Source organism: Anarrhichthys ocellatus, unplaced genomic scaffold, assembly GCF_004355925.1.
Source record: "Anarrhichthys ocellatus isolate YVR2014 unplaced genomic scaffold, GSC_Weel_1.0 scaffold6, whole genome shotgun sequence".
In the NCBI taxonomy this organism is placed as follows: Eukaryota; Metazoa; Chordata; class Actinopteri; order Perciformes; family Anarhichadidae; genus Anarrhichthys; species Anarrhichthys ocellatus.
In genome coordinates this window covers 14,512,356-14,536,423 of record NW_022280036.1, presented here as the reverse complement: position 1 = coordinate 14,536,423, position 24,068 = coordinate 14,512,356, and the positions used below count along the sequence as shown (strand labels likewise).

The following is a 24,068-nucleotide window of genomic DNA, read 5'->3' as shown; positions in this document are numbered from 1 at the left end:
TGAAATGTAACCAGTAACCAGACTGTTAATTAAATTTAATTCAAATAAAGTAAAAAGTCTTTTTTTTCCATTTGAACTGTAGTAGAAGAATTAAGAAAAATAAAAGGGACATACGAATTGGACACCTCAGCAATGCCTGACATAGGGTACACTCACTATGTTGAATGAATTATGCAAATGAATACTCAACATGCACATTGATGAATTGTGGGTAATCACTGTGCTAAAAGGGCATCAGGTTTTTACAACAACTGTCTTTACAAAATACACACATAATACAGTTTCCAAAGGATTCCAAATGGCCATCATCAACCACTTAAAGTCCTCAGAAGTACTCAGATATTTTATGGAGCAATACCCCAGTGTAGAAATACTCTGTAATTACTAGTAACAGTCCTATATTCAAAACTTACTTCAGCAAAAGCACAAAAGTATTTTGCTCAAAGTATGATTTAACTACCAAAAGTAAAAGAACACATTATGCAGTATGGCATATTTTAGAATAATGTATGTTGTATAACTGGATTATTCATGAATTAATGTGTACTTTGCTTTAATATTGCTGCTCTAAAGGGCTAGTTTCAACTACTTCATACACTACTCCTACTACAGTATCTTGTGCATTTCCCCCCCTACCTTCCCTTTGTTTTGAAGTATAATAATACGTCATATTTTATTTGTTGAATCTATTTGTATTATTAATCTGCAAAGCAACTAGTAACACACATGATCAATAAATGCAGTGGAAGACGTAAAATATGTCCTAATTTTAGTGGAGTAGAATTAGCAGATAATGGGAATACTCAAATGTGCTCGCCACTTAGTCCTGACTTCCGGGTGACGTAACCGGCCTCACGTCACGGTCAGCTGTTCGATGAGGAAGTAAACAACATTGAACTGAAGGGACAACAGGACGGAGACAGGTAAGGTACGCTGCTGTAGTTAGACGCATCTTACGTTTCTATTAGAGTCATTAGCCGTCTGAGTTTGCTTGTTGGGATGTTTATTGTCACAGTGTGTTTCCCGCTTCTGAATAATACTTGACTTTATAACATGAAGTTGCATCTCGGCTGTGCTACTGCAACTGTTAGCTTGAGGTGTTAGCTTAAACGTTAGCCACAGTCTCCACAGCAACAGCGTCCCTGTGGGTTTCCTGTCTTTTGTCTGCTGGTTGTTCGTGGTCTGTTGGTGAGGTGGTTTGACAGCCATACAAATGTTTATTTCATAGACCTAATAAACAAGGATAACGATATGTATTTGTATTGTTTCCTGGTGTGTTCAATATGAATGAGCCGAGCAGTGAGTTCCTCAAAAGGTTCCTAGTCCCTGTGGTAGAAAAAGGATCGTTTACAGAGGTGGAAAGTAACTAAGTAACGTTATATTTAAGTGCAATTTTGAGATAATTGTACCTTACTTGAGTGTTCGCCTTTTCTGCTGCTTTATGCTTGTACTCCACTGCATTTCAAAAGGGAACATTGTACTTTTTAAACCACTACTTTTTTATGATATTTATATAAATAAATGATGATGTATTCATTTTTAGCCTAAAATAAATTCACAAGCTATAGTAGTGTTTATTGTAGTTCAAACTGTCCCTTTACCAGCTGCCATATTAAAGCAATGTACACATTAAATCATCAATAATTAAATCCAGTAATATATAATAATATGTACATGACTCTGAAATAATAGTTGCTATTAGCAAGTATATTTGATGCTAATACAACACTCAAGTGATGTACACATTAGTGCATCATGTATTATAATTGAAATGGGCCCTTCTGCATATTTTTGACTTCTCTCATTCCTCTCTGTGTGAACTTCAGGACCGGCTCTACAAATGACATCTCTGATTTGCACTTTACAAGACCATCGAGATGATGTCAACTGGTGTGCCTTCTCTGGCAGTCTGTTTGCCACATGCTCCGGGGACAAAACCCTCAGGATGTACAACACCCGCGACTTCTCCGAGCTGCCCTTCTCACCGCTGTCAGGACATGGATACGGCGTCCACTGCTGTTGCTTCAGCGCCTGCGGACAGTTCTTGGCCTCATGTTCGACCGATGCCACCACAATGGTTTGGTCCACCGTCACGGGTGAGATCGAGGCCGTCCTGCAGCATCCTGGTCGTAGTCCAGTGAGGATCTGCGCGCTCTCTCTTGACTCTGCCCACCTGGTTTCTGGAGCATCCGATGGCACTTTGGCTCTGTGGGATTTCCGCTCCAAACAGCTGCGCAGGTACATTTGACACATTTTTCTAGAGCTGAAACAACAGTCGATCAACAGAAAATGAATTTGCGTAGGTTTGGTTTGCTAATTCACTATGTTTTGACATTTTATGGACTTAATGATTTATAGATTCATTGGAAAAAGCATTCAGAAGAATAAATGATAATGAAGATACATTGGTAATTGCAGGTCCATTCATACAGATATACAACATAGTACAAGTCTCTCTCATATCTTGACAAAGAGAGCTGAACGCTCAGTGCTAACAACTCTCCTCACACCACTGTTTGCAGTTGCATGACTTAATATTTGCACTTTCCTGCCAGCAACCAGTCCCATGTGTTACTGTCCTCGAACAATGGCAATAAAAGATGTGCCTGCTGATGCAGCTGCTTGTCGGTTGTGTTTGTGAAGGACCGGAGCAGTGAGCGACACGACAATGGTAGCCTGCTCCTTCAGCCCCTGCAGTCAGGTGTTCATGACCGGCTCCACCTACGGAGACCTGCGTCTGTGGGACCTGGACATGAACCAGCTCCATGCGGAGAAAAACGCCCACGACCTGGGGGTCACCTGCTGCACCTTCGCTCCCAGCATCCTCAGTGGTGATGACCATTGCTGCGTGTTTATCTTCTACTCTGTGACACACGCTGCTGAGTCTGGTGTTTCTGGCAGCATTTGGGAGTAAAGATATCATAAAATACACTTTTTCTTTTCTTATAAACTCCAGTATTTTTGGCCAGAATCCATCAAATAAGATTATCAATAAGATATGTACAGAGGCATGATATGATAACAATGAAACATTTGATCAAATATGAAACTCAATATGAGATACGTTAACATTTCATTTTGACCAGTTATTTACTGGAAATTAAATTCATATTTATAACTATAAATATGCTAATATTAAACTATGATTAATAAAATGACCTATAAAATGCGGCAATTTCCTTTTTCATATCTGCCAACATATACTGATATCCCTACATCTCTAATAAGCCAGTTTTGGCTGATAATATCAGTTGGGTTTCAATTAAAATATGCATGTCTCCTAGTTACAGTACATACTGTCACATTCTTATACCAAATCCCTTTATAGAAGATGAAGATGGTAATATATATTTCACTGTGAGGGACAACAACATCCACAGACTGATTGTTGTGTGTGACAGATTGAATGTAGTCTGTGACTTGTTTAGTATCACACAGTATTATTTGTTCGTTTTTGTCTTTTTAGGCGGTCAAGTCGTGCAGTTCCGTCTGGCGTCCTGTGGGCAAGACAGTCTCCTGAAGATCTGGACCATTAACAAGTTCATCTCTGGAGGTAGAGGGACATATCTTTACCTATCTTTGCATACCGGAAGATTTCTCTCTAGCTGGTGTGATCGTTTCAGTCGTAGCTTCAGCCGCCGATCAGCTCAGATTGTAAACCTCGCTGATGTGTGCACTTTCAGCGTCAGTATATCAAGACAAAATCACTGGTGCTGCCAAATACAACTACATTTTATTTGAAAGTAACCCAGAGTAGCTGCCAGAGTTGGTCATGCTGCTAAGTGCTTATGTGTGCACAGATTTAGCATATTGCATTTTCTCAAATTTCTACATTTAACAGCTCCCCTTCTATTTCCTTTCTGCTATTAGTGACTAATTTGTGACACCTTTCTCCACCACCTGTAATACGGCCTGTGTGTGTGTGTATGTGTGTGTGTGTAACTATAGCTGTTGTTTCTCTCTCTCGTAGGCTATAAGATGCAGCTCCTGCACACGTTAACTGGCCAGTCGGCCCCGGTCCTCTCCTGTGCCTACTCCTCAGATGGGCAGCTGCTTGTGTCTGGGTAGGATCTTTAAGAGGCTTTTAGCGAAGCGTATTGGTGACTTTGGATGTTTTTAGCCTCTTAATACAGATTATATATACTTAATACATTTCTGACAACCATTTTCCAAAGCTGCTTTTTAAACAGATTTTAGCCAATGTTTTCAGTCTGGCCCTGTGCAAACAACATCACACAATATTAACGAAACTAATTCCGACAAAACAAGCAGACAGAATGCTGAAGTATTGTCTACTTCAAGCAAGTTTCACATACATTTTAAACCAATGGCTACCTTGAATATAATAAAACATCTCAAATATTTTGGTATACATTTTGAGAAACGGTCAGCAGTTGAGTAAATTGTGTTTGATGGGCCTTTAACAGACACATTTTGATCATTTCTGACTGCTGGAATTTCAACCTCTTGATCTTGAATTGATCAATATTCATGTCTGGATCTATTTAGGATCAAGAGATTGATGTACAATATAGATTATTTGCCTGGATTTAACAGCAGGCCACCAGACACAACTATAAGAGTGCAATACTACAGTGGAACCACTGAAGGGAGACATGGATTGCTTTATTCCTCAGTGAGTGAATGTGGACCTGAACATGATGCACGAGATAGTCATTATTGTTATTTAAAATATTGCTCACACAGTTACAGTTTTATCTTTTTTTCCTTCAGCTCTGTGGACAAAACTGTCACAGTCTATGATGCTGTAAGTTCCTCTCATTTTGATTCATTTACCAGGTAGTACCAGGTTATGTTATAAACGACTCCATTCACAACACAATGTTCGTATATTGTTTTGTCTGTTTGCAGAAGAATGCAGTTTTGCTTTACACACTGAACCAGCACGAGAGGTAAATACTCACTTATGTTGACGTGGTTACGTTTTCTTGAGTGGATTTTCTCATTGAATATAAGCATGAAGTCCCGGATAAATACATTCATTTCTCTCTCATCTTGCCAGACGGAATATCTTATCTATAGTTTTGTATTATATACTCTTATATAATCTTTCATATGTTTATATCTTGACTACATCTTATATTGAGATGTTGTGGTTATTCAAGAACAATATGTTAAATTTGAATTTAAGAAACATTTGATCAAAATTATGTTTGTGTTTTTTGGGTACAACACTAAATTAAACATGTATGCTCATCCACTGCAAGATGCTTTGCAATGCATTTCTGGAATTCTTTTGTTTTTTTAAGACAAATTAACAAATATGATGAGACATCACATTGAGATATTTCCAAACTGGTTTTATTAGGTATTGATGCCACAAATTGTTCAGTTATATAAAACATCAGAAGTAAACGTCAGATTTCGACATTTGACCACTCGTTTACAACAATATCTCACTTGTAGGGAAAGCAGCACCTTTTGATATATTATAACCCAGTGTGGTCACAAAACATGCATTTATCACTTTTAGGAAAAGGTATGTCTGCTGTCGCTGCGTCTCTTCCCCGACACATACACGTACCCATAAGCCACAGCTGTATGATCACACTTACAAGCTATTTAAGTCCACCCAGCCACCTGTGGATGAAAGGCAAAAAGCTCACTTCCTTTCAGCGGGGCAAATGTAAGTCCTTTTGGAAAACCACTATCTGAAGTGGAAGTAGATGAGGCAAGTTGAGAGAAAGTGGATAAATGGCAAAAAAGAAAAAGTAAATCACAACTTGACGAAATGCCTCCAGGAAACTCATTCGACTTTAGACCAAGTGATAATATAACAGTGTTTGGTTCCTTTCTCCAAGTTCTCATCGGAGGTTTTTAAAGACATTGATTGAAGTCAACTGGCTTTTGTGGATCAAATTTTTGGGCAATCCAGCATAAGTCTCGGAGAGATTGTCCTCATTAACGCTGCTTTGACTTTCTTGAATCTCCTGAAAATGTCATTTTAATCCTTATTTAGATCTTTAGTGCAGCCTTTTATGTGGTAAGCGTCACTGAATTGGCTCTCTGATGGAGAGCCTTTGCATATATTGCACATATTTAGGTCTGGTATTGAACCTTAGTGCCCACCTTTTAACCCTGTAAAAGCCAAACTGCAGCCTCAGATCCTCAGGCAGCTTTACAGCTGCTGCGAGGCTCAGGACTAAGATTTGGGGGTTTTGGCTTCAGTTTCTGAATGCTTTGAATATACCTGCTTGAGGATCAGATGCTCACAGAATCACTATTATCTTTAAAGTTACTCCTTGCAACTTACTTTTACATTTCCCGCTTCAGTTTCCTCTCAAGACTTTTTAACTGATACTAGTGCAAAGAAGGACATGCAGACAGACTTGTTCCATTTTAGATTAGACATTAAGACTAAGATATTTCCTTTGATTGGTAAATGTCTATGGAAACAATTCTAGTCCTTTTGCTCATTTGTTCTGTCATTATACAGAGAAAGTTACACCTCATTGTTAACATTCAGCTGATTACTGTCCTCTGTTGCAGATACGTGACGGCATGTTGCTTCTCTCCAACTTCACCAATTATCGCTACAGGATCTATGGATAAGACTGTAAACATCTGGAGGCTGGAGGATGGGTGCAGTGACCATGGTGGGAAACACACACACACACACACAATCACTCCAATAGACTAACATCTATATTTTGATGATTTGTTTTGTCGTGTAATCAATTTGTTTTGTCTTTCTCCTTTATTGAACCTGTGTCCAATGGAAAGGTGGGAAGTCATTACCTGGTTAGTTTTATTTTTACATTTTAAATGTTAATTAATTTTTACACTTGAAGGAGAGGAGCTGGTTTTACAATTCCAAATGTACGTTCCTACTTGAATCTTAAGCAGAGTTGCTTAGCTATTATTTTGTCCCTGTGTTTAGATGTCATGTAATAAACTGGTTTCGCCTTGCGTTGAAAGACACACAGGTGTCGTGTACAAGAGGGCTTTCTTTTCCTTAATCACTCTTCAGTCTCAAGTTTGCTGAAAGATTGCATCGCATTGCTCATGTTTACAGTCCCTTATTCCTTTGTGTGTGTTCTAGACGGGTCTGATCTGACATCAAGTGAAGGTAGGAAGCAAGAAAATATATTCCTTTCTGTATAGTGCCTAACACTGGGGTGCCTGTAATCAGTAAAAATCCTTAAATGAGACACCACCCCCATGCAATATGTGCACAAAACAATAACATAATGCTGTCATAATTGGGAATGGATAATAAACAAGCTCTTTTTCAGCTTTTAGTTTCATCTTGTGTCAATGAACCCTCCAGACATTAATCGATACCTTTCTGTACACAAGACGGGCTAGGCACAAGCCCCCCCCCTGATCAATAATTAGTCAGCAGGATTCCAGGAGAGTGTTGCATGGAGAGCATTTGGCCATTTTTCAAAAGGCGCTGCAGCGGACAAAGACTGAGTGTCTCGCATTGACTCCCCCTCTCAGAGAGAACCTCAGCGGGTCGATCCAAGCTGCTGGTCGGCGATTGGTCGGAGGGGGATGTGTCCGCGTGGCTGGTGGAGGAAGGCCTCGAGGGCTTGGTGGACAAATTCAGGGCCAACAACATAGATGGGACAGAGCTGCTCGGTCTCACCAAGGAAACACTGGCGTCAGAGCTGCACATAGGTGAGGAAGACGTACATCACACACTGCTCAGCGGGTGCAATGCCGCTTCAACAGCCTCTCGGTCTGTCATAGTCATAATGCTCGCTTCTGCCCCCAATGTAAGAATATAAACCCAGTCTTATGGGTATTGACTTCAATCTGGAGCACTTCATCAGTTACATAACCCAATCCCCAAAACAGTATTTCCCATAAGGTATGAAGTGGATTTACACCTAATATCATGAGGGCTTCTTGTTTTTTTCCATGTCTGAAATGAGGAAGTTTTAGCTTATCAGACTTTATCTGGCCTTTTTTTTTTGGGGGGGGGGGGGGGGGGGGGGGGGGGGATTTGGAGCCCCAAGCCTCGAGTAGGAGTGCTATGCTGTGGATGCCAGTCTACCAGCCAGGCCAGTATTTGTCATGTAGTTGTCAGCAAATGTTTGTTGTATTTCCATGCCGTCATTTCCATCCCACAGTGACTGTCAATCACTCCTCAGTTTACACAGCTCCAGTGCTGTGACAGCTTGTGTTCACATTGTTCTGTTTCTAGTAGCGTTGCGTGAATCCCACCTTCTTAGCAGAACTAACTCGGAGAACAGCCTTGAGTAGCAACATCTTTATCGACTGCAATGAAAGACGGAGAAACAGGCATATTTTTTCAAAGGTGGGAGTGAAATCAATAAATGTGCTTTTCTTCTAAAGAGGCAGCATAACAAAATGAAACAAAGCGTACCAGTCAGATTATCAGGGAGACTACAAAGTGCTTTGTGTTCAGCTGCAGTTCTACTTTTTTTTTTATTTTATGAGATCATTCTTTTCAAAATTTTATATAAAGGTTTCTAATTTCTCCGGCAGTCGGGTTCTGCAACACCGTGTTACCGAAACAACAACATTCAAATGAAAATGCGCTTGAGTCCCTGCTTAGTGTTCAACTTTGAATTGGACAGACAGTCAGCAGACATGATTCGCTCCCACCATGTTCTCTCTCACCCACGCTCACATTTGCCATCCAAGAGTGAAAAGTGTTAAGCGCAAGAACAACAGATGCTCAGAACCTCGATATTGATATTATTGTTTATGTTAGTGTTTGTTCCCCTTTAGGCTCCAGTGGTTTCTATTTTAATGAGAGCACACACAGTCTTGACCGGTCGGTTTTCTCGTCTGACTCATTTCTTTATTCTTGTGTGTGTGTGTGTGTGTGTGTGTGTGTGTGTGTATATAGAGTCAGTAGGCCTGCGCAGTAAGCTCCTGAGGAAGGTGGAGGAGCTGAAGAGTGATTCAGTGTGTTCAGGCATTCCTGATGAGTTCTTGTGTCCGATCACCAGAGAGCTGATGAGGGAACCAGTCATTGCTGCCGGTAAGTGAAGATCAGATCTTTTTCCACTTAATACGATTTACATGTAATGACGCCACAGAGTCAACTCGTGAGACTCCAAACTTCATGTGTTTCTTCATTGTGAAACGATTTGCTTGTGTGCTTTGAATAAACTGTGGACATTTGCCAACAGATGGATACTCGTATGAGAGAGAGGCCATCGATAGCTGGATCAAGACTAAGAACCGCTCCAGCCCCATGACCAACCTCCCTTTACTGACGACTCTGCTCACCCCTAATCGCACCCTGAAGATGGCTATTGGCCGCTGGAAGACCAACCACTAGCATCTAAAAAGACCTTTGACCCACAGTGCCCCCAAATATTTCCCTAAAGTAGACAGAAACCACAGCATTTCAGGGATGGGTGCAAATGATTTGGTTCCAAATGAGGCATGTGCCCACTGTGGCAGCGTCTTTGTTTGCATTCATTTGTAAAGCTGCTATTTCAAACCACTGGGGAGCAGAATTGTAGCAACAAGTCAAAATGTACTTTCAGTTTATTACGTTTTAATGGCCATAACGTTTCATGAAGTGGATACAGAGCGATATGAGCATCCCAGGGGAGTGCTACCTTAAGCCACCTGAAGAACGCTACTTTAAAGCGGCTATAATCATAATGATTATAATAACAAAGTTTTACAGCAAGTTTAAAGGTAATTTTTGCTTTCTGGTCTGCACATTTACTGTTTCGGTTCACTCTCTCATAATGTTCAGCGAAACTGAAGAGCATTGTTTTGTCAGTTTGAGAGCCAGATATTTCAGAGCTAAATGAGAGTGACTATTAGATTCATCAGGTGGCTACATGCACGTCTGGATGTGTTAATAAGTTTATATCAACTTATCAACTATATCAAAAGTGATGATATGTCAATGCCTCCATCAATCAGCTATTAGGGTGAGTGGTTTGTCTTGGCTGATAATGACCAGTTTACTGGTTTGTTAATCAATATAAAAACAGGAGTTCTGTATAGAAACCACATAATAACAAAAAGGTAAACACTGTAGGCTCCTGATTTATGAAAAGATAAATAAAAACAAAGTCTAACATCTTGATAAGCCTTACCTTAAACAGGCAAATTAGTTTATCTTAAAATTTGTTGTATTTAGAAATATATGTATTTACAAAGATATTTCTATAGCTTTAAAATGACACAAAAGAAACATTGATTTGGAGGCCTTATATTAATTGTTACCTTTCTTTGATTGAATAACCAGAAAACAATGAGCTGTGAGCTGAAAGCTACATACTGAGGTGTTCATTTGCAGTTGGTCCAGGAACACCAATTAAAAATGAGTAATGTTGGTTACCTAACTTAAAACACTATTTGCACTAACTGCAGGTAAGCATTACATATATGTGCTCCTTAGACTGTCATTGCAGGACCTTTGCTTGTTACAAGCCCTGTGGGACCGGTGCGTGGCCAAAGTAGTTTAGCGTTTAACTCTCCTTTGCAAGCTAACATTCAGCATTTAATGAAATGAATGACATCAATGAAGATATTTCCGCCATACTGAGAATTTGCAACGTCCACATTTTTATCCAAGCGGTTTATTTTGACGGCGTGATTAATTGTCTGTTTAGATGAGTTAGGTTGTACAAGAAACCTTTTATCCATCCGTACACACTCTGAAGCGTAGGCAACATTTTATGGATCACACTGTGAAAAAAGTAGATGTAGAAATGTAGTCCTCCATTGATACTTTATTTGACCACAATAATAATGTGGTAACATTTTGTAATCCATAGATGACTCTAAAAAGGGCATATGACAACTATGGACATACAGCGGTGTACAAAGTCTCTTAAGAATTTCTTTCCTCGATTGTTGCACGTGTAAATGCTCTCTCTCTCTCTCTCTCTCTCTCTGTATCCCAATAAACCAATAAACACGTTTTATGAATATGCTCTCTGCTATGCAAAAATAAATAACATACTGTGAATCTTGAAGCAATCAATTCAATATTAAATTATGACAAGAACAACTGTCCAGCTCCTTTTTTATATCAAATGTACCAAGAAAAAGAATCTCAAGCACACAAAGCAGTTTCTTTTGAAGCCTGTAATGCTGACAGATAACCACCTACAGGGAAATATATAATCTGCAAATATAGTGTAGACCGTACAAATATAAATGTTTTTTAAAAGACACTTGATGATAGAAATGGTCATATCCAGCAACTAATAGCATGAGTTTTGAATTTTTTTTTTTTATATATATATATATATTTTTTTTTTTCCGTGCACAAAGCTTTCTCTGACTTTTATATTTGTTATAATAAATTCAAAGTTGAGACAATATATTACTTTTTTTTTAAATCCCTACTTAAGGTATGTCTGGTTTTTCTTGAATACACTAGTGTAGCTGTAGACACGTAAGCAGAAGCATAGTAGCCTGAGTTGAACACTGGTTCTAGATTGTAAATGCAGTGCAGCAGCATAACTCTACAAAACAGGCTCAGGGAAGGGAGCTGTTCTCAAAGCAGTCTCCCTTGCTACCTTATTTGGGACGTGGTTTGTTGAAAACAGCCTGTGTCTGTGCTTTGATAATCAGACGTTGGACTCTATAAACGAGCGCTTGGGCTTGATGGGAGCCATATGCAGAGCAGGGTTGTCTCTCGTTAAGCTCGCCTGTCTGTGCCGCCCGTCTGGGAAGCGTAGCTGGGAGGACGCCGTGCCTCTGGCCTCTCGCTGGTGGAGCCGCTCTCCAAACTCCCGAGCTTGCTGCTGGCTGTTTGCCTGACCTCCAGAGAGCTGCTCCTGGAATGAAGCGCGTTTGAACTCATTGTTCAACCCCTGAAACTCCATTACTGACATACTGAAACTCTCCAGCCCCCCTCCCTGCCCCTGTCGGCTCAGGCCAGAGGTCTGCTGGCCTTGGACTCGCACCGATTTGTCCATCACTCCCATGAAAGGCCGGGGCTTTAGCTCCGGCTTTGTCTTGAAGCTACCGCTGCTCTTGATGGGGCACGGGGCGTCCGGCACCTGCTGCCTGCCGCCGTCCGACACCTGCTGCCTGCCGCCGTCCGACAGGTTCCCGCTGGAGGCCTGACTGGAGCTGGAGCCCCTTGAGCCCGCTGTCCCTCCTCCTCCACCGCCCTCCCTTCTGACCTCCATACCAGAGCCCAGAGCGAGAGCCAGGCCATCCAGAGCCACAGAGTGGGTGGAGAGTCTGTCAGAGCCCCTGGAGAAGCTGGAGGAGCGTGGTTGGTACATGTGGAGAGGCCCAGGTGGGGAGGAGGTGTTGGGGGACATGGGGTGATAGAGCTCAGTGGGACTGTGTCCAGAGTGTTCGTTGGCTAATCCATGGCCGATGTCAATACCAAGCAGCGGTGCAGGCCTCAGGGAGGTGGAGATATGTCTGCCGGGCAGAGGGCTGGAGGGGCCGCACAGAGAGAGAGGCCTGCCCCCAACTCTGCTCCCTGACTGGAGGGAGTGGCAGTGCTGATGAGTCCTGCTGAGTCCCTGGTTCTGGGTCTGCCTGTTGATCGCAGGAACAGGCTCGGGCAAGTCCACAAAAAGTTGGTTCTGCACATATTCCTCTTGAGGGTAACATTGGTCTGCTAAGACAAAGGCCGCACCTCCAGGGAGAGTCCTGTTTGGAGCGTACGGATTCATGGGCCAAAATTCTGGACTTTTCCCACACTGCAGGCTCGCTTCCTCTCCCTCTTCCTCCTCCTTCTCTGCATCGGTCTGCTCCGCGGGGACTTGTCTCTCTAGACTTCCCTGTGAATAGCTGTCTGCCTCCTCCTCTGTGGCCTGATGGTGGTGGGAGTGGGGGTCCCTGTTGTAACCCTGTGCCATGTTGTTGCTGGATGCCTTCTGATGATGTTTGCATTCCTCCTCTACCCGAACCAGCAGGCGCCGGATCTCCCGGTTGGACGGGGAGAGTCGTGCTGCTTCGTGGAGGTCTGCCAGTGCTGCAGCAAACTGCCTGGGGAGGACAGAGAAAATGAACAAAGGAACTTTAAAAAATACTTCATTTACAGAGACGTAGCATCCCAGGGAATTGCTGATTCTCGCAAGAATTACTTTCCATTGAGCAAAATGATACTGTTTGAAATAATAGCATATTCAATATGGTTGTACCTGCTACTCCTCTTGGCACGTGCTCGGGCATAAAAGGCTTCATAAGACCTGGGTTTGAGTTCCAGGGCTTTTGTTGCAAACTCCTCAGCTATCCCAAAATCCTGTGTTTTCAGATAGAAAAAGTGCATTTAGTATTTGAATTTCAATTCAAGTATTAGATGCAGCACGATATCAAACAAACCCAAAGTATGATAAGCTGTGTTTTTTTTAGTGGCTACATCTACATCTACATCTGAGGCCATTCCAATAAACATAGTGTTTGTGTTTGCAAAAGATCGAAGCCCGTTTTAATGAAACAGAAGTCTCGCTGCAATCATTTTTATTGACCAGGAGCAGAAAGAGAAACAGACGGAGAGCTGCTTGTTTTTCTACCGGCTCGTTACTGCTCTCATCATCACTCTCAGGTGAATTTTTAATGACACGAGCACATTGTGATTCTGTCCTTGAGAGTGAGGTCAAAATGGCAGCCTTGAATGTGGGATTGTGAACATTGCTGCTGAATGTTTAATGATGGTATCATGTAGTCTCTCTGCTGGCCCCTTACTGCCTGCATTCTGATATAATATGAGGATTTAGCCGGCCCACTCGCACATCCACTGTAAATAACAGGGAAAGAGAGTGCGCTAGCTGGTCTGCCAGGGAGAGTGACCTTATCACATCGCATTATCTGCTCCATTATTCATCGGCCACAGTGACCCTAAGGATGGCATTTTTACACAGTCTGTTAGGACGTCTGTCATCGCCGGGGTGGGTTCCCAACCTGGCTGCAGGCCACACACATCTATCTCCACACTAACAGCACGCAGTTATTCATTATGTCACCACCTGCTTCCAGGTCTTACACGTACATTCTGTTTACCAGGGAGACCTGAAATTAGAGCTGAAAAGCGGAGGTATTTTTACAGTGAGCCATACCGGTGCTGACATTATCTTTTAATGTTGATACAAATAAATTATATATCTTAAGGAACCATCTAACTTGCCTTGCCAGCCCTCCTGCCATCCCCTCAGCTTCTAATAAACCTGCCGGTGTTAAATAGTGCATGAGCAGTTCGTTACGGCTGTGGGCCTTACATTGGATTTCCTGCGGCAGCGGGAAAGGTTTAGATAGAGGGAGACCCGCAGGTCTTTGAACCCTTTCAGCTCCTCTCCTTGCCCCTCACGCGGTAGCTTCCTCAGGGCATACTGATAACGCTGGCCTGCCTCCTTCATTCGTCCCTTCTTGGAAACACACAGGAAGAGGGGGAGAAAGAATCGGACGGAGAGGAGAGGAGAAGACAATTTCTGACAACCAATCCACAAAACACCTCGTTTGAAGTCCATTCAAATAAAAGGCTGCAGGGTCTGCCGCATCCTCACCAACACACGGTCTACAACATTGCCCATAACATACCTTGTAAAGCATGTTCCCCTCCTCCATCAGCTTCTGCAGCAGGATGAGGAGAATGTCTGGTTTGGAAGAAGCCATAGCCCACGTAGCGTGACCTAATGGAGGGGTAAAAAATATTTATCTTTCTATTATCTGTCTCGCCTGGTCTCTTTTACTTCGTGCCTTGCATAATTCATGTACCTGATCGATCGTGCGGAGCCGTTTTGTAGCCTTTCGGTTGATGAAGCAGAGCGACCGAGGATGGACAAAAGACAGAGGTGAAGAGGGGGTTAGAGAAGTGGATGTGAAACAGCAGAATAGAGAGGAACAAAATACTACATGGAAGTTAAATAGGCAAATATAAACGAAGAGCGTGCAGGAGCTAAAATATAGCACATCAAACAAATCTATCATAGTCTTCATTGATTGGGTGAAGTCAGATACAAATATAAATACACTGAGTTTAGCCAGAGAGGTGCTGATTCAGCTTCATGCTCATTTTAGAGGCCGTAGCGCAGTTAAAGGAGCTGTTTAACTGTGTCGTAAAATATTGAATGGTTTCTGGAACATTTTGTGTTGACGATAGAATTCCTGGAGGTGGGATTTACTGTAGGGCTGTTATGGTAAGCATGGTGTTTATACCCATCTTGGATCCTTTCTTAAGCAGCGAGGCCACCAGAGCCGGGTTCTGGCAGCCAGTCGGCCGGTCTGAACCTCTGGTACTGTTGTTGTCGCCTCTCTCCAGCACCGCTCCAAGTTCCACCAGGCAATGCACCTGGCCGTGCACAGAACAATAACAACATTTTATCAGGCCCTTCAAATCTAAGATTCTAGCAATGAAAAGATTGTTCGGTATTTCAATAGTTTGGTTGATTACACTCATTATGCATCACTGCATTAGCGACAAAACTGTCTGCAACTCTATACCCTGATGATTTAGAAAAACAAAACGTCTGATCAGATAGTTTTGATTACTCTCCTGCTGATCGTTAGATTACATGAATGAGAGAGTCAAAATGCTCACAAGGAAATTAGTTTTTTGAACTCCACATGAACTGTGATTGCAAATTGACGTCCTGTTTTGCAGGGGAAATTATTATCATCTTAATTAATTTAGAATTCATTTAATTTGTCTAAAATAGCTATGTTTTTGCGAGTGTGGACCATTATGTATTGCTAATCATCCTTTAACACTTTTTATGCTTTGCAACGTATTGTCAGGTACACACTTCTTCACCAAGGTCTGAAAATTGCATCCCTACCGCAGTGAGAGAAGAAAATGCATCCTTTGGTTGTGAAATATTTACAAGTAAATGCAAATACAAGTATTTCAAATAAAGACAGACCCATTATCAACATGACGTCATCCAAACAACAACATGAAACCCACTGTATCTGCATCCCCAGCGAGGGCAGCGAGGTCAAGAGGAGTCCTTCCCTGTCTGTCCGGTTGGTTCAGGTCTGCGCCGGCCTCTGCCAGAAGCTGCACCACATCTTTCTGGCCCTTCAGACAAGCCCAGCTAAGTGCAGTCAGCCCCTCCTGATCAGCAGAGGACAGAGAGGCACCTGGGACCACAGAGAGAGCAAATATTGTTCATATACAGTCATTCAAATATATTATATTATTTTAGTTTGGAAGGTAGGGACTCGCACCCTTTGTCAGCAGGAGTTCAACAGTGCTCACGTGGCCCTCGGAGGCTGCCAGCATCAGTGCAGTGCGACCCTGCTTCTCACTGACGTTGATATCTGCGTCTTGCTTCAGCAGCAACTCTACGATCTGGAGCAGGACAGAAAAAGTGTTATGGGGGGAAAAAAAGGCAGAACTGGTGAAATGACGAACATCCGGTGCCAGTGACCAGACTCCGCCTCACCTGTGTGTGCCCGTGCTTGGTGGCAGTAAGCAGCGGGGCCATCCCCCTGCGGTTGGGTATCTCCAGCCCTGCCCCCCGCTCCAGCAGGAACGCGCACACCTCCGTCCTCCCTCTTCCTGCTGCCGCGCTCAGCACTGACAGAGGGTCGGCATAGAGATGAGACAACGAGGCGGAGATGAATATGTAATTGACACATTTCGGCAGAAGCAGGGATGAGCGACAGAGAGGGAAACAGGGTTGGCTATTTACATAATGTGTTTGATTCTAACACAGGTGTTGTATTTTTCTGTTTTAATACAAATCTACAGTAACAAGTACTAGAGATCAAAATTGCTCAAAGACAGCTGCACACTCTTTCTTGTTCCTCCTCTTCAACAACAAAAGCAAACAATGTCTCCAACCATACCTCTACACACTAGTTAACTTGGACCCTCGTTAACCAGCCAGTGCTACTTTGACAAACGGTGGGTATTTTTTAGTACGCGAGTCCTTCAGCTAATTGAGCAGCTGGGGATAGAAGCAAGGTATTGATGCCATTCTCTAACCTACAAGTACCCTTGATGAATGACACCATGTTTCATATGACCACATGCTTCAGTGAACAAATCGATTGTATATCACCGCCTTTAAAGATAAGTTATTGTCATATATGAGACAAAGAAAAAAAGACACGTCTATTTTTCTTCGTTTAAGGTGACTTTGTGCAGCTGCACCAATAGTAACAGGGTTAGTGAAGCTGCTGCTTTAAATACGCAAACTGAACCAGCGAATATTATATTCCTTATATAGAGAATATTCAAAAGATGCAATACTGTCTTGGATGATTGTAATCCATGAAGAAGTGCAAATCCCTGGGTAAGTAATCAGACTTGTATCCTCGACTGATAATTTTATCCGCGCACATGGACTGTAATCAAAGGATTCTAACACTGAACAGAAACCTAAAACGACGCCCTAGCACATGAAAACGTGAATGTTTCAGAGGGTATTTCATGCTCTCACGTTTTCTATCGCAGCACTGGAGGGGACTGTGTAATAGAATTATACTCTAATGGTGCTGTAGTCAGAGATGCAGGCTTCATCCGACAAGCTTTCAGGAAATGAACCTAACACAATTCTGCAGGCTGCACTATCGCGTCTGTGATAGAGGTAAAAGTATTACAATTGAATAAAAGTGCTTTTTAGATGCTAAAAATGTGGCTGGACAAGATATTAGGTGATAAATGTGATGCTCTATTTTAGCCAATAACAAAAAAAAGTATTTACAATTGAACCATTTTTTTGATGTCAACCAGAGAATTCTAAAATCACAATACTAAAAAAATTAAGCTGAGATCCTGCAGCTCCATTCAAAGAGCTCATTGTGCATCCATATCAAGTTCAGTTAGCTATTTCATATTTATTTATTGCACAGAATGCTAGCCTGTGCCTAAAATGCAAGCCTAAAGCATCCTTGAGCATGACTCCAGATCCACACTGATGGACAGAAAAAGGCAAGAAAGCTAAATTTATCTGACTGATAGGAGAAATGCACCCGTTTCTCCCCAGAGAGAGTCGTGAGCGTCCATCTGCACTGCCAGCTGTTCATCTTTCAAGTCCAGCAAGCTCTTCACCACCTGCAGAAAAACACAATTTAACAGTCCTCTGTATTGCTGGCTTGCTGTGCGGAAAGTAAACCAAAGCACTCACAGACCTTGACCACAGCAAAGCGCATCTAATAAATCCTCTATGTCAAGCAAGGACAGGCGCCGTGCTCTACATAAAAAACGAATTTCAGCAGAGTGTTTTGTCAAGAGGACCTTGATCTGATACGTACCTGTGTGTGTCCCACACTAGCTGTGGCTGTAAGTGCCTGCTGTGCTGCCTGTGCTTTCCCAGTCACAGTCTCATTGCTGTGGTGCTGCTGTGGGTCAGTGGGGATCTCTGCTCCCCAATCTTGGCCCAGCAAGATGTTGATGATTTCAGCATGGCCTTTCAGAGCAGCATGGACCAGCGCACACTGGCTACTCTTATCAGCATGGCCCACCTGGCATAAAGGGGAACACAGGACAAGACTTACAACACTGGTCCTGGCCGGTACGCTGGCCTAGATCAGGCCTGTTTATGTCATCTGTCTCCCAGAATAGATCCTGAGACTGCAGTGGCTATAAAACCAGGACTGTTCAGGATACCGCCGGTGTAAAGTAACTGAGAGACAGAGTATTCTGTCACAGATGAAAATCGTATTTATCCACGGTAATCGTGCCGGTCACGCCCTCCAGACCCACGTGTGTGTCTCCTCCTCTTTGCCTGTGACACTGACCTTGGCCCCTTTCTTGCAGAGCAGGCTGACGATGTCGATGTGTCCTGCGGCGGCGGCCAGACAGAGGGGCGTCATGCCGCTGTCAGTGGTCCTATCTACGGGTGAACCCATTTCTAGCAGCAGGGCTACCATCTCCACATGCCCCAAGTGTGCGTGGACGGCCAGAATGGGGGCATGTCCTACCACCTCTGTACACCAGGTCACACTAGCTCCACCCAGCATCAACAGACGACTTACCTGCAGGATGAAAAAAAAAAAAAGAATAGTGCATCTCCGTATATCAGATATATTTGGGTACTTTTTTCGAAATTTAGAGCACACGTATGTCACCTTGATGTTAGGCGTGTATAGGTTCCTCAAGGAGGCCAGTGCAGCGGACAGACTGTCTGTGCTGCAGTTCACCCACATTGCCTGAAGAACGCTGGAGGACACACCTGTCTTCTTACTCAGACCCTGTGAGTGTGTGAAAGAGACACAGATAGAGAGGGAGCGATAGAGGCAGAGAGAGATCAAGCTTGCTCAGATGAGATCTGTGGTGCAGAATTTGAATTGTGTCCCAGGAGTAAAGCAGTATGCACAAAGTGCAAGCCATGCATGCAAACAGAACAATATTCACTGTGCCATGGGGGTTTTATAGATCTGAGCAGTGCTAATGTGTGTGGGTTGTGGTAGGGACAGAGGTTCACTCTTGTTTGCCTGTGTCTTAGTGTGTCTCTGTGCAAAAGCACACAGTAAAGTGCAGGATCTTGTTTACGTGAATCCTTTGGGAATCGATGTGATTCAGACGGGTTGAGGTACAATCACTTATAAACTACATAACTAGTTATATACACAGCATCCCAGTTCCTTTTACCTTGAATATGTGAGCCTTGAGGATGTGGTGTCCCAGTTCCATAGTCTGCTGCCGGTTCAACTTGCCCTCCTGTCTGGAGAACATGAAGGCCAGGAGAGCGTGGCCACTCCTGGAGACATATAGTATTCATTTATTTTTTGACAAGAATTTACACACTTTTCTTCGAGGTGTATTCACAACTGACTTAAAGTAAATGCATCTCAAGAATCTTCTGATGACCTTTGACTCTAAGTCTCACCTTGGCTCACAGATAAAGTCACTGCTCTCTCCATCTGCTCTCCAAACCAGCCACTCTCTGAAGGAGGGATGACACAGCATCCGTGTGCCATCCCTGCGTCTCACCTACGAGCACAAATGATACAGAAAACATCTTAAAATGTGATCATCATATATACTGTTAGTCCTCCTAAACTATCTCTAAATCCCTAGAAGTAAGAGGAAAATGTATGTACTTCATAGCAAAACAAAACACAACATTCAAACCTTTGAAACTAAATCTTGAATCATTATCTGCTGTTCCATGCAGTCATATCAAGAGTCTTACCATGAATCCAGCCAGGCTGTCTAATCTCAGCAGGAAGTCCTTCCACTCCAGCTCCCCCCTCACACTGCCTGCATTCAGCGCCCTGAACATTTGTTCATCAGTCAGTGGGTGCAGAGACGCCAGTGCCACATTGAGCACCGGAAGCACCCGTTCAAAGGCCTCTTTATCCGGAAGACTCACGCGACACATCAGCAGGTACACCTAAAAGATGGTCATGAGGTTAATGATGTGCGTGGGCGGTCGTGGTTGCCTGGTATAATCTTACAATATCCGGTCTAATTAAACTGTCCACAAGCTTCCAATATTCCAGAACGACTTGAGTTGATCTCCTAGACTCAGGTATCGTGGAACTTGGATCTTTTAGGGTATTAGCAGCATTGTTGGATGCTCATGTGCAACATCCTGAAGGTAAACACGTACATTATAGCAATATAGCGATATAGCTTTTATAGCAAAAGCAGTTCAAGAGCTGAATGTGCAGTATACACGTCTTGTTGAAAATCATTGGTGCAAGCATTCCTGACACGTCATAATAGGTCTGGTGAATTGCGATAGTTCATCTTTGCAACTACATTAAATAGTTAATTCTACTAATTTATCGATATAATTATTATATCAAGCTGTCGTATTTAACTGTAACTGCCCACTACCCGGGCCTACACATCTTTAGCACACCTTTATGCATGTTTTTTCACATCCATTATCCAATCATTAAATCATCACATTTCTAGGCCTTTGTGTGTACAACAACACTTGCTCATCTGTTGTCCTATTTTACGCTGATGATTATGTAATATTAAAATGCGCCTGTCATTTACTGTAGTCATTGTGGACTATTTCTGGCTCTTTGATTAAGCCTTTGATCCTGTCATTTTCTATCTATTTATTGATCTGAATAGCGCGTGAGTACAAATTGTCTCGTTTTTTGAGGACAACATATCTGAACAATTGCTGTCACCTGGGTACCTTGTGTGGGGATTTTATGGGCATTGATTGCTTCAGCCTCAGGCGAGATGCCATTTCACGGCAGACAGCTCACCGGGATGACTGACAAGTGTTAAGTGTTAGACTGTGAACTTGACCAAGTGAGGAAGAGGAGGAGGAGAAGGGGGGCTGAGTCCAAAAATACACTTCGGGTAAAATGTGTCGTTTTAGCTCTCGAGGATACAACACTGTAGTTTACAAAGTAAGTGAACTGAAAACTCAATGAAACACACATTCTCCACATCTGTGGTTCAACAACGTAGCATTACGTTTAGCAAACATGAACTATTTCAAGTTGGATACAAATACCCCTTGCATGTTGGTAATCAATGCTCTACATATCTGACCTCTGACAGGGACACAGGCACCACCAGGTAGTTTCCTCCTTTCAGAGCCAGGTGCCCCTTGTGGAACAGATCCAGGGTCAGCTGAAGGTAGAGGATGGAGCCATGGCTCCGTGTTGACAGATGGCTGCTGAACTTGCTGAGAAGCAGCTGATCAGGGGCCGAGCCTGTCGGCGTGGTGACGTTGGCGGCGACCTGGCTGCTGCTGCTGACCCGGTGATGGATGTAGTCACTCAGGTCGGCTCCAAGATCGCTGCTGTCTGGCAGGATGTCCAGAGAGATGCCAGAGAAGGGAAGGAGTGTCGTGATTTCCTGCAGGAGAAGAAAACAGATTGATTATGGGTGCTTGTTGGTTAAAACAGATACCACACACAGGCACAAACACCTCAATATTTAAGGAATAATAGGCTGCATGTCTTTGGAGCATTAGCTTAGGAGAAATTAAAAAGCACTAACACCAGGACCCAATCCTCAGATGCTGCTGCCTCTGACTCACGCAGAGCCATGGGATACAGTACAGTAAATAGTGTGACAATGACTCAAGCTCCAACGTTGCTCACAAGCATCTCTCAGAGTCACATTTCATCTCCTCTCTTGCCATCCTCAACTGCTCAACACCGGCCAAAACCAGCTATGAAAATCCATGTTGTTGCAGCTCAGTTCCTCATTAACGAAGAATGACATTTTGGTCGATGACAAGTAATTGACCTGTTGTCGTGGACTGCGCTCCACTTAACCCTTTGTCATCCGCTTGTGAAAAGTACACAGTAGCGACTGTGGCTAAGTGGATAGCAGGGCCGTCTTTCAATCAGAGGGTCACCGGTTCAATCCCGGTTCAATCCGGCTCACATGTCGATGTGTCTTAAGTGTCTTGAGCAAGACACTTAACCCCAAAAATTGCTCCCGTAGCTGTGCCTACGGTGTAGAAATGTGATAGAATCTGAATTGTAAGTCCAAAGTGTCTGCTAAATGACTGTAATGTAATATCCAGGTTGTTGTTATACAAGAGCTCCTGTGAAATGGCTGGTAAACAAGAGAATGATGATCCAATCGGGGGTACTGGGAGCTGGGGTTGATCTTGACTTTTTTGTTACTAGCCACTCAGCATTTTACTGGCCATCATTTTGTTGTTGGGAAATTACATTTGATTTGATTAAAGTTGGCTATAGCGTGGTACCACAGTAAACACCCGAACCAACACTACAGTCATCAAATATTCAGCTCTGGCAATGTTGTGGAGGTTGGGATCATAGCTGCGCTCTTCATTTTTAAATTTCAGTAGTTAATGCTTGCTGACTTCAAATGTATCATAAAGAAAATGACCCCAAATGTGTTTTGTGTATTCCCCAACACTAATACAATTATGTAACCGGCTGGCTGGCTGTCAAGCTCCAGACTCCCAGCAGACTACTAGTAGTATTACCATCCGTAATCCGGGCAGCATTTGGAGGCTTGGCTTTGGCATTGGACAGATGCGTCCGCTGTTTGGAGGGATTACCAACCGGATTGAGAAAATACATCAGACTAAAGAGATTGACGATGCCAAAAGCCGCAATGTCTATACCATGGCAGTAAAAGTACAACAATTTACACAGTGAGCTAAGACAAAAGAAGAAGGCATTGAGAATACCTCTGTGATTTGGGTAATGCGAGGTAAGGGGAAACTTAAAGCCCTTAGTGCTGCACTGGAAAATATTCATAATCTCACTCACCACCAGGCCCGTCCTGACTGTGACCACCAACTTCAGCCAGAGAGGAAATTTGGAGATTATTTTGGTGATGAAAGTGGCGATGGTGTCCCCATAGTCTGGTTTATGGAATTCTGCCTCATTAAGACTGTCAACCAATATGATGTAGTCTTCTTCAGGTAGCCTTCGTTCTGAATAAAACAAAAGATAAAGAAAAAAATGAGTTTGAAGCACATTAAAAGACCAGATATTTTAAATTAGCCTTAGAACCAAGGAGCACATGATGAGGAAACAATGACAGATGGTTTGATAGTGGTATCCGATTCCTTTCATGACTACAAATGTTTTCCAGCACAGGATATGTTGAGAAAAGCATCAACTGCTGATATTGATCATATTCTGCTAAAAGGGACCAGAGGCCATTGTTGTTTATCAGCTTGAAACAGGACATATCCATCATGTTTCACATAATATAAACTGTCAATGCATCCCTGTGAGGCTGCGACGACTCATACACTCAGGCACAAGGGCTCTCCATTTTTTTTCTAACCTGCTTAATAATGATGGAGTAGACAAAACACTCCTCTCCTCAGACTGTGGAGGGCCGGCCGTAATAACACATCAATCTAGCTGACTGACTGTATCATGAGAAACTGAGGTGACTAATATGGCCGCAACAATCACCGCCTTTCCCCGAGTATTTTGTGACCTTGAAATACGGTGGGATGCTGATGACTCACCGGGGCAAAAATAACACTCATCATTTCCCTATGTAAATGACCTAACGTCTGTTTCACACTCAACACTGTTTCAAATCATTGACCTTAACGAGGGAAAATAATCCATGGGCCAATCATGGAGTCATTAATAGGCAATTTCACACAGGAGATTGCAGTAGGCTCCTTAATTGCATGGTGAAGGACAGTTTTCCGCCTTAAAACAGATACTATTATGAAATTTTAAATATCACATTTGTCTTAATGTGTGTGTGTGTGTGTGTGTGTGTGTGTGTGTGTGTGTGTGTGTGT

The 24,068-nt window shown here is 42.9% G+C and overlaps 2 protein-coding genes across 3 annotated transcripts in view; one reads left to right on the top strand and one right to left on the bottom strand.

Annotated features, from left to right (window-relative positions):
• Positions 1-862: 862 nt before the first annotated feature.
• wdsub1 (WD repeat, sterile alpha motif and U-box domain containing 1) lies at positions 863-10,976 on the top strand. 2 transcript variants are annotated; one of them, XM_031846194.1, is made up of 13 exons: positions 863-923; positions 1,827-2,238; positions 2,644-2,831; positions 3,467-3,553; positions 3,971-4,064; positions 4,735-4,768; positions 4,873-4,913; positions 6,511-6,617; positions 6,745-6,762; positions 7,064-7,090; positions 7,465-7,644; positions 8,846-8,980; positions 9,132-10,976. In XM_031846194.1, exons 2-13 carry the CDS (start codon positions 1,841-1,843, stop codon positions 9,281-9,283), a joined length of 1,461 nt encoding a protein of 486 aa, XP_031702054.1. In that variant the 5' UTR covers positions 863-923; positions 1,827-1,840; the 3' UTR covers positions 9,284-10,976. The 2 variants fall into 2 exon arrangements, with proteins under 2 accessions (XP_031702054.1, XP_031702055.1); XM_031846195.1 differs by having other exon boundaries at positions 882-928.
• Positions 7,954-24,068, bottom strand: part of LOC116382834 (protein TANC1-like) — a 34,264-nt gene continuing 18,149 nt past the window's right edge. The window contains exons 12-29 of the mRNA XM_031846193.1: positions 23,065-23,231; positions 21,356-21,664; positions 20,025-20,225; positions 19,719-19,822; positions 19,481-19,589; positions 18,958-19,080; positions 18,628-18,864; positions 18,142-18,351; positions 17,860-17,941; positions 16,326-16,459; positions 16,108-16,231; positions 15,845-16,020; positions 15,097-15,229; positions 14,656-14,685; positions 14,479-14,570; positions 14,160-14,306; positions 13,086-13,186; positions 7,954-12,930 (exon numbers count right to left, since the gene is read on the bottom strand). Of these exons, the coding sequence (XP_031702053.1) occupies positions 11,547-12,930; positions 13,086-13,186; positions 14,160-14,306; positions 14,479-14,570; positions 14,656-14,685; positions 15,097-15,229; positions 15,845-16,020; positions 16,108-16,231; positions 16,326-16,459; positions 17,860-17,941; positions 18,142-18,351; positions 18,628-18,864; positions 18,958-19,080; positions 19,481-19,589; positions 19,719-19,822; positions 20,025-20,225; positions 21,356-21,664; positions 23,065-23,231 (3,863 nt within the window). The 3' untranslated portion in view covers positions 7,954-11,546. The remainder of the gene's footprint in view (positions 12,931-13,085; positions 13,187-14,159; positions 14,307-14,478; positions 14,571-14,655; positions 14,686-15,096; positions 15,230-15,844; positions 16,021-16,107; positions 16,232-16,325; positions 16,460-17,859; positions 17,942-18,141; positions 18,352-18,627; positions 18,865-18,957; positions 19,081-19,480; positions 19,590-19,718; positions 19,823-20,024; positions 20,226-21,355; positions 21,665-23,064; positions 23,232-24,068) is intronic.

Coding starts and splice junctions, on each gene's coding strand:
- wdsub1 (XM_031846194.1), top strand. CDS start 1,841: ATGACATCTCTGATTTGCACTTTACAAGACCATCGAGATGATGTCAAC. Junction 4,914..6,510: donor ACACTGAACCAGCACGAGAG/GTAAATACTCAC, acceptor CCTCTGTTGCAG/ATACGTGACGGCATGTTGCT. Junction 7,645..8,845: donor GGCGTCAGAGCTGCACATAG/GTGAGGAAGACG, acceptor GTGTGTATATAG/AGTCAGTAGGCCTGCGCAGT.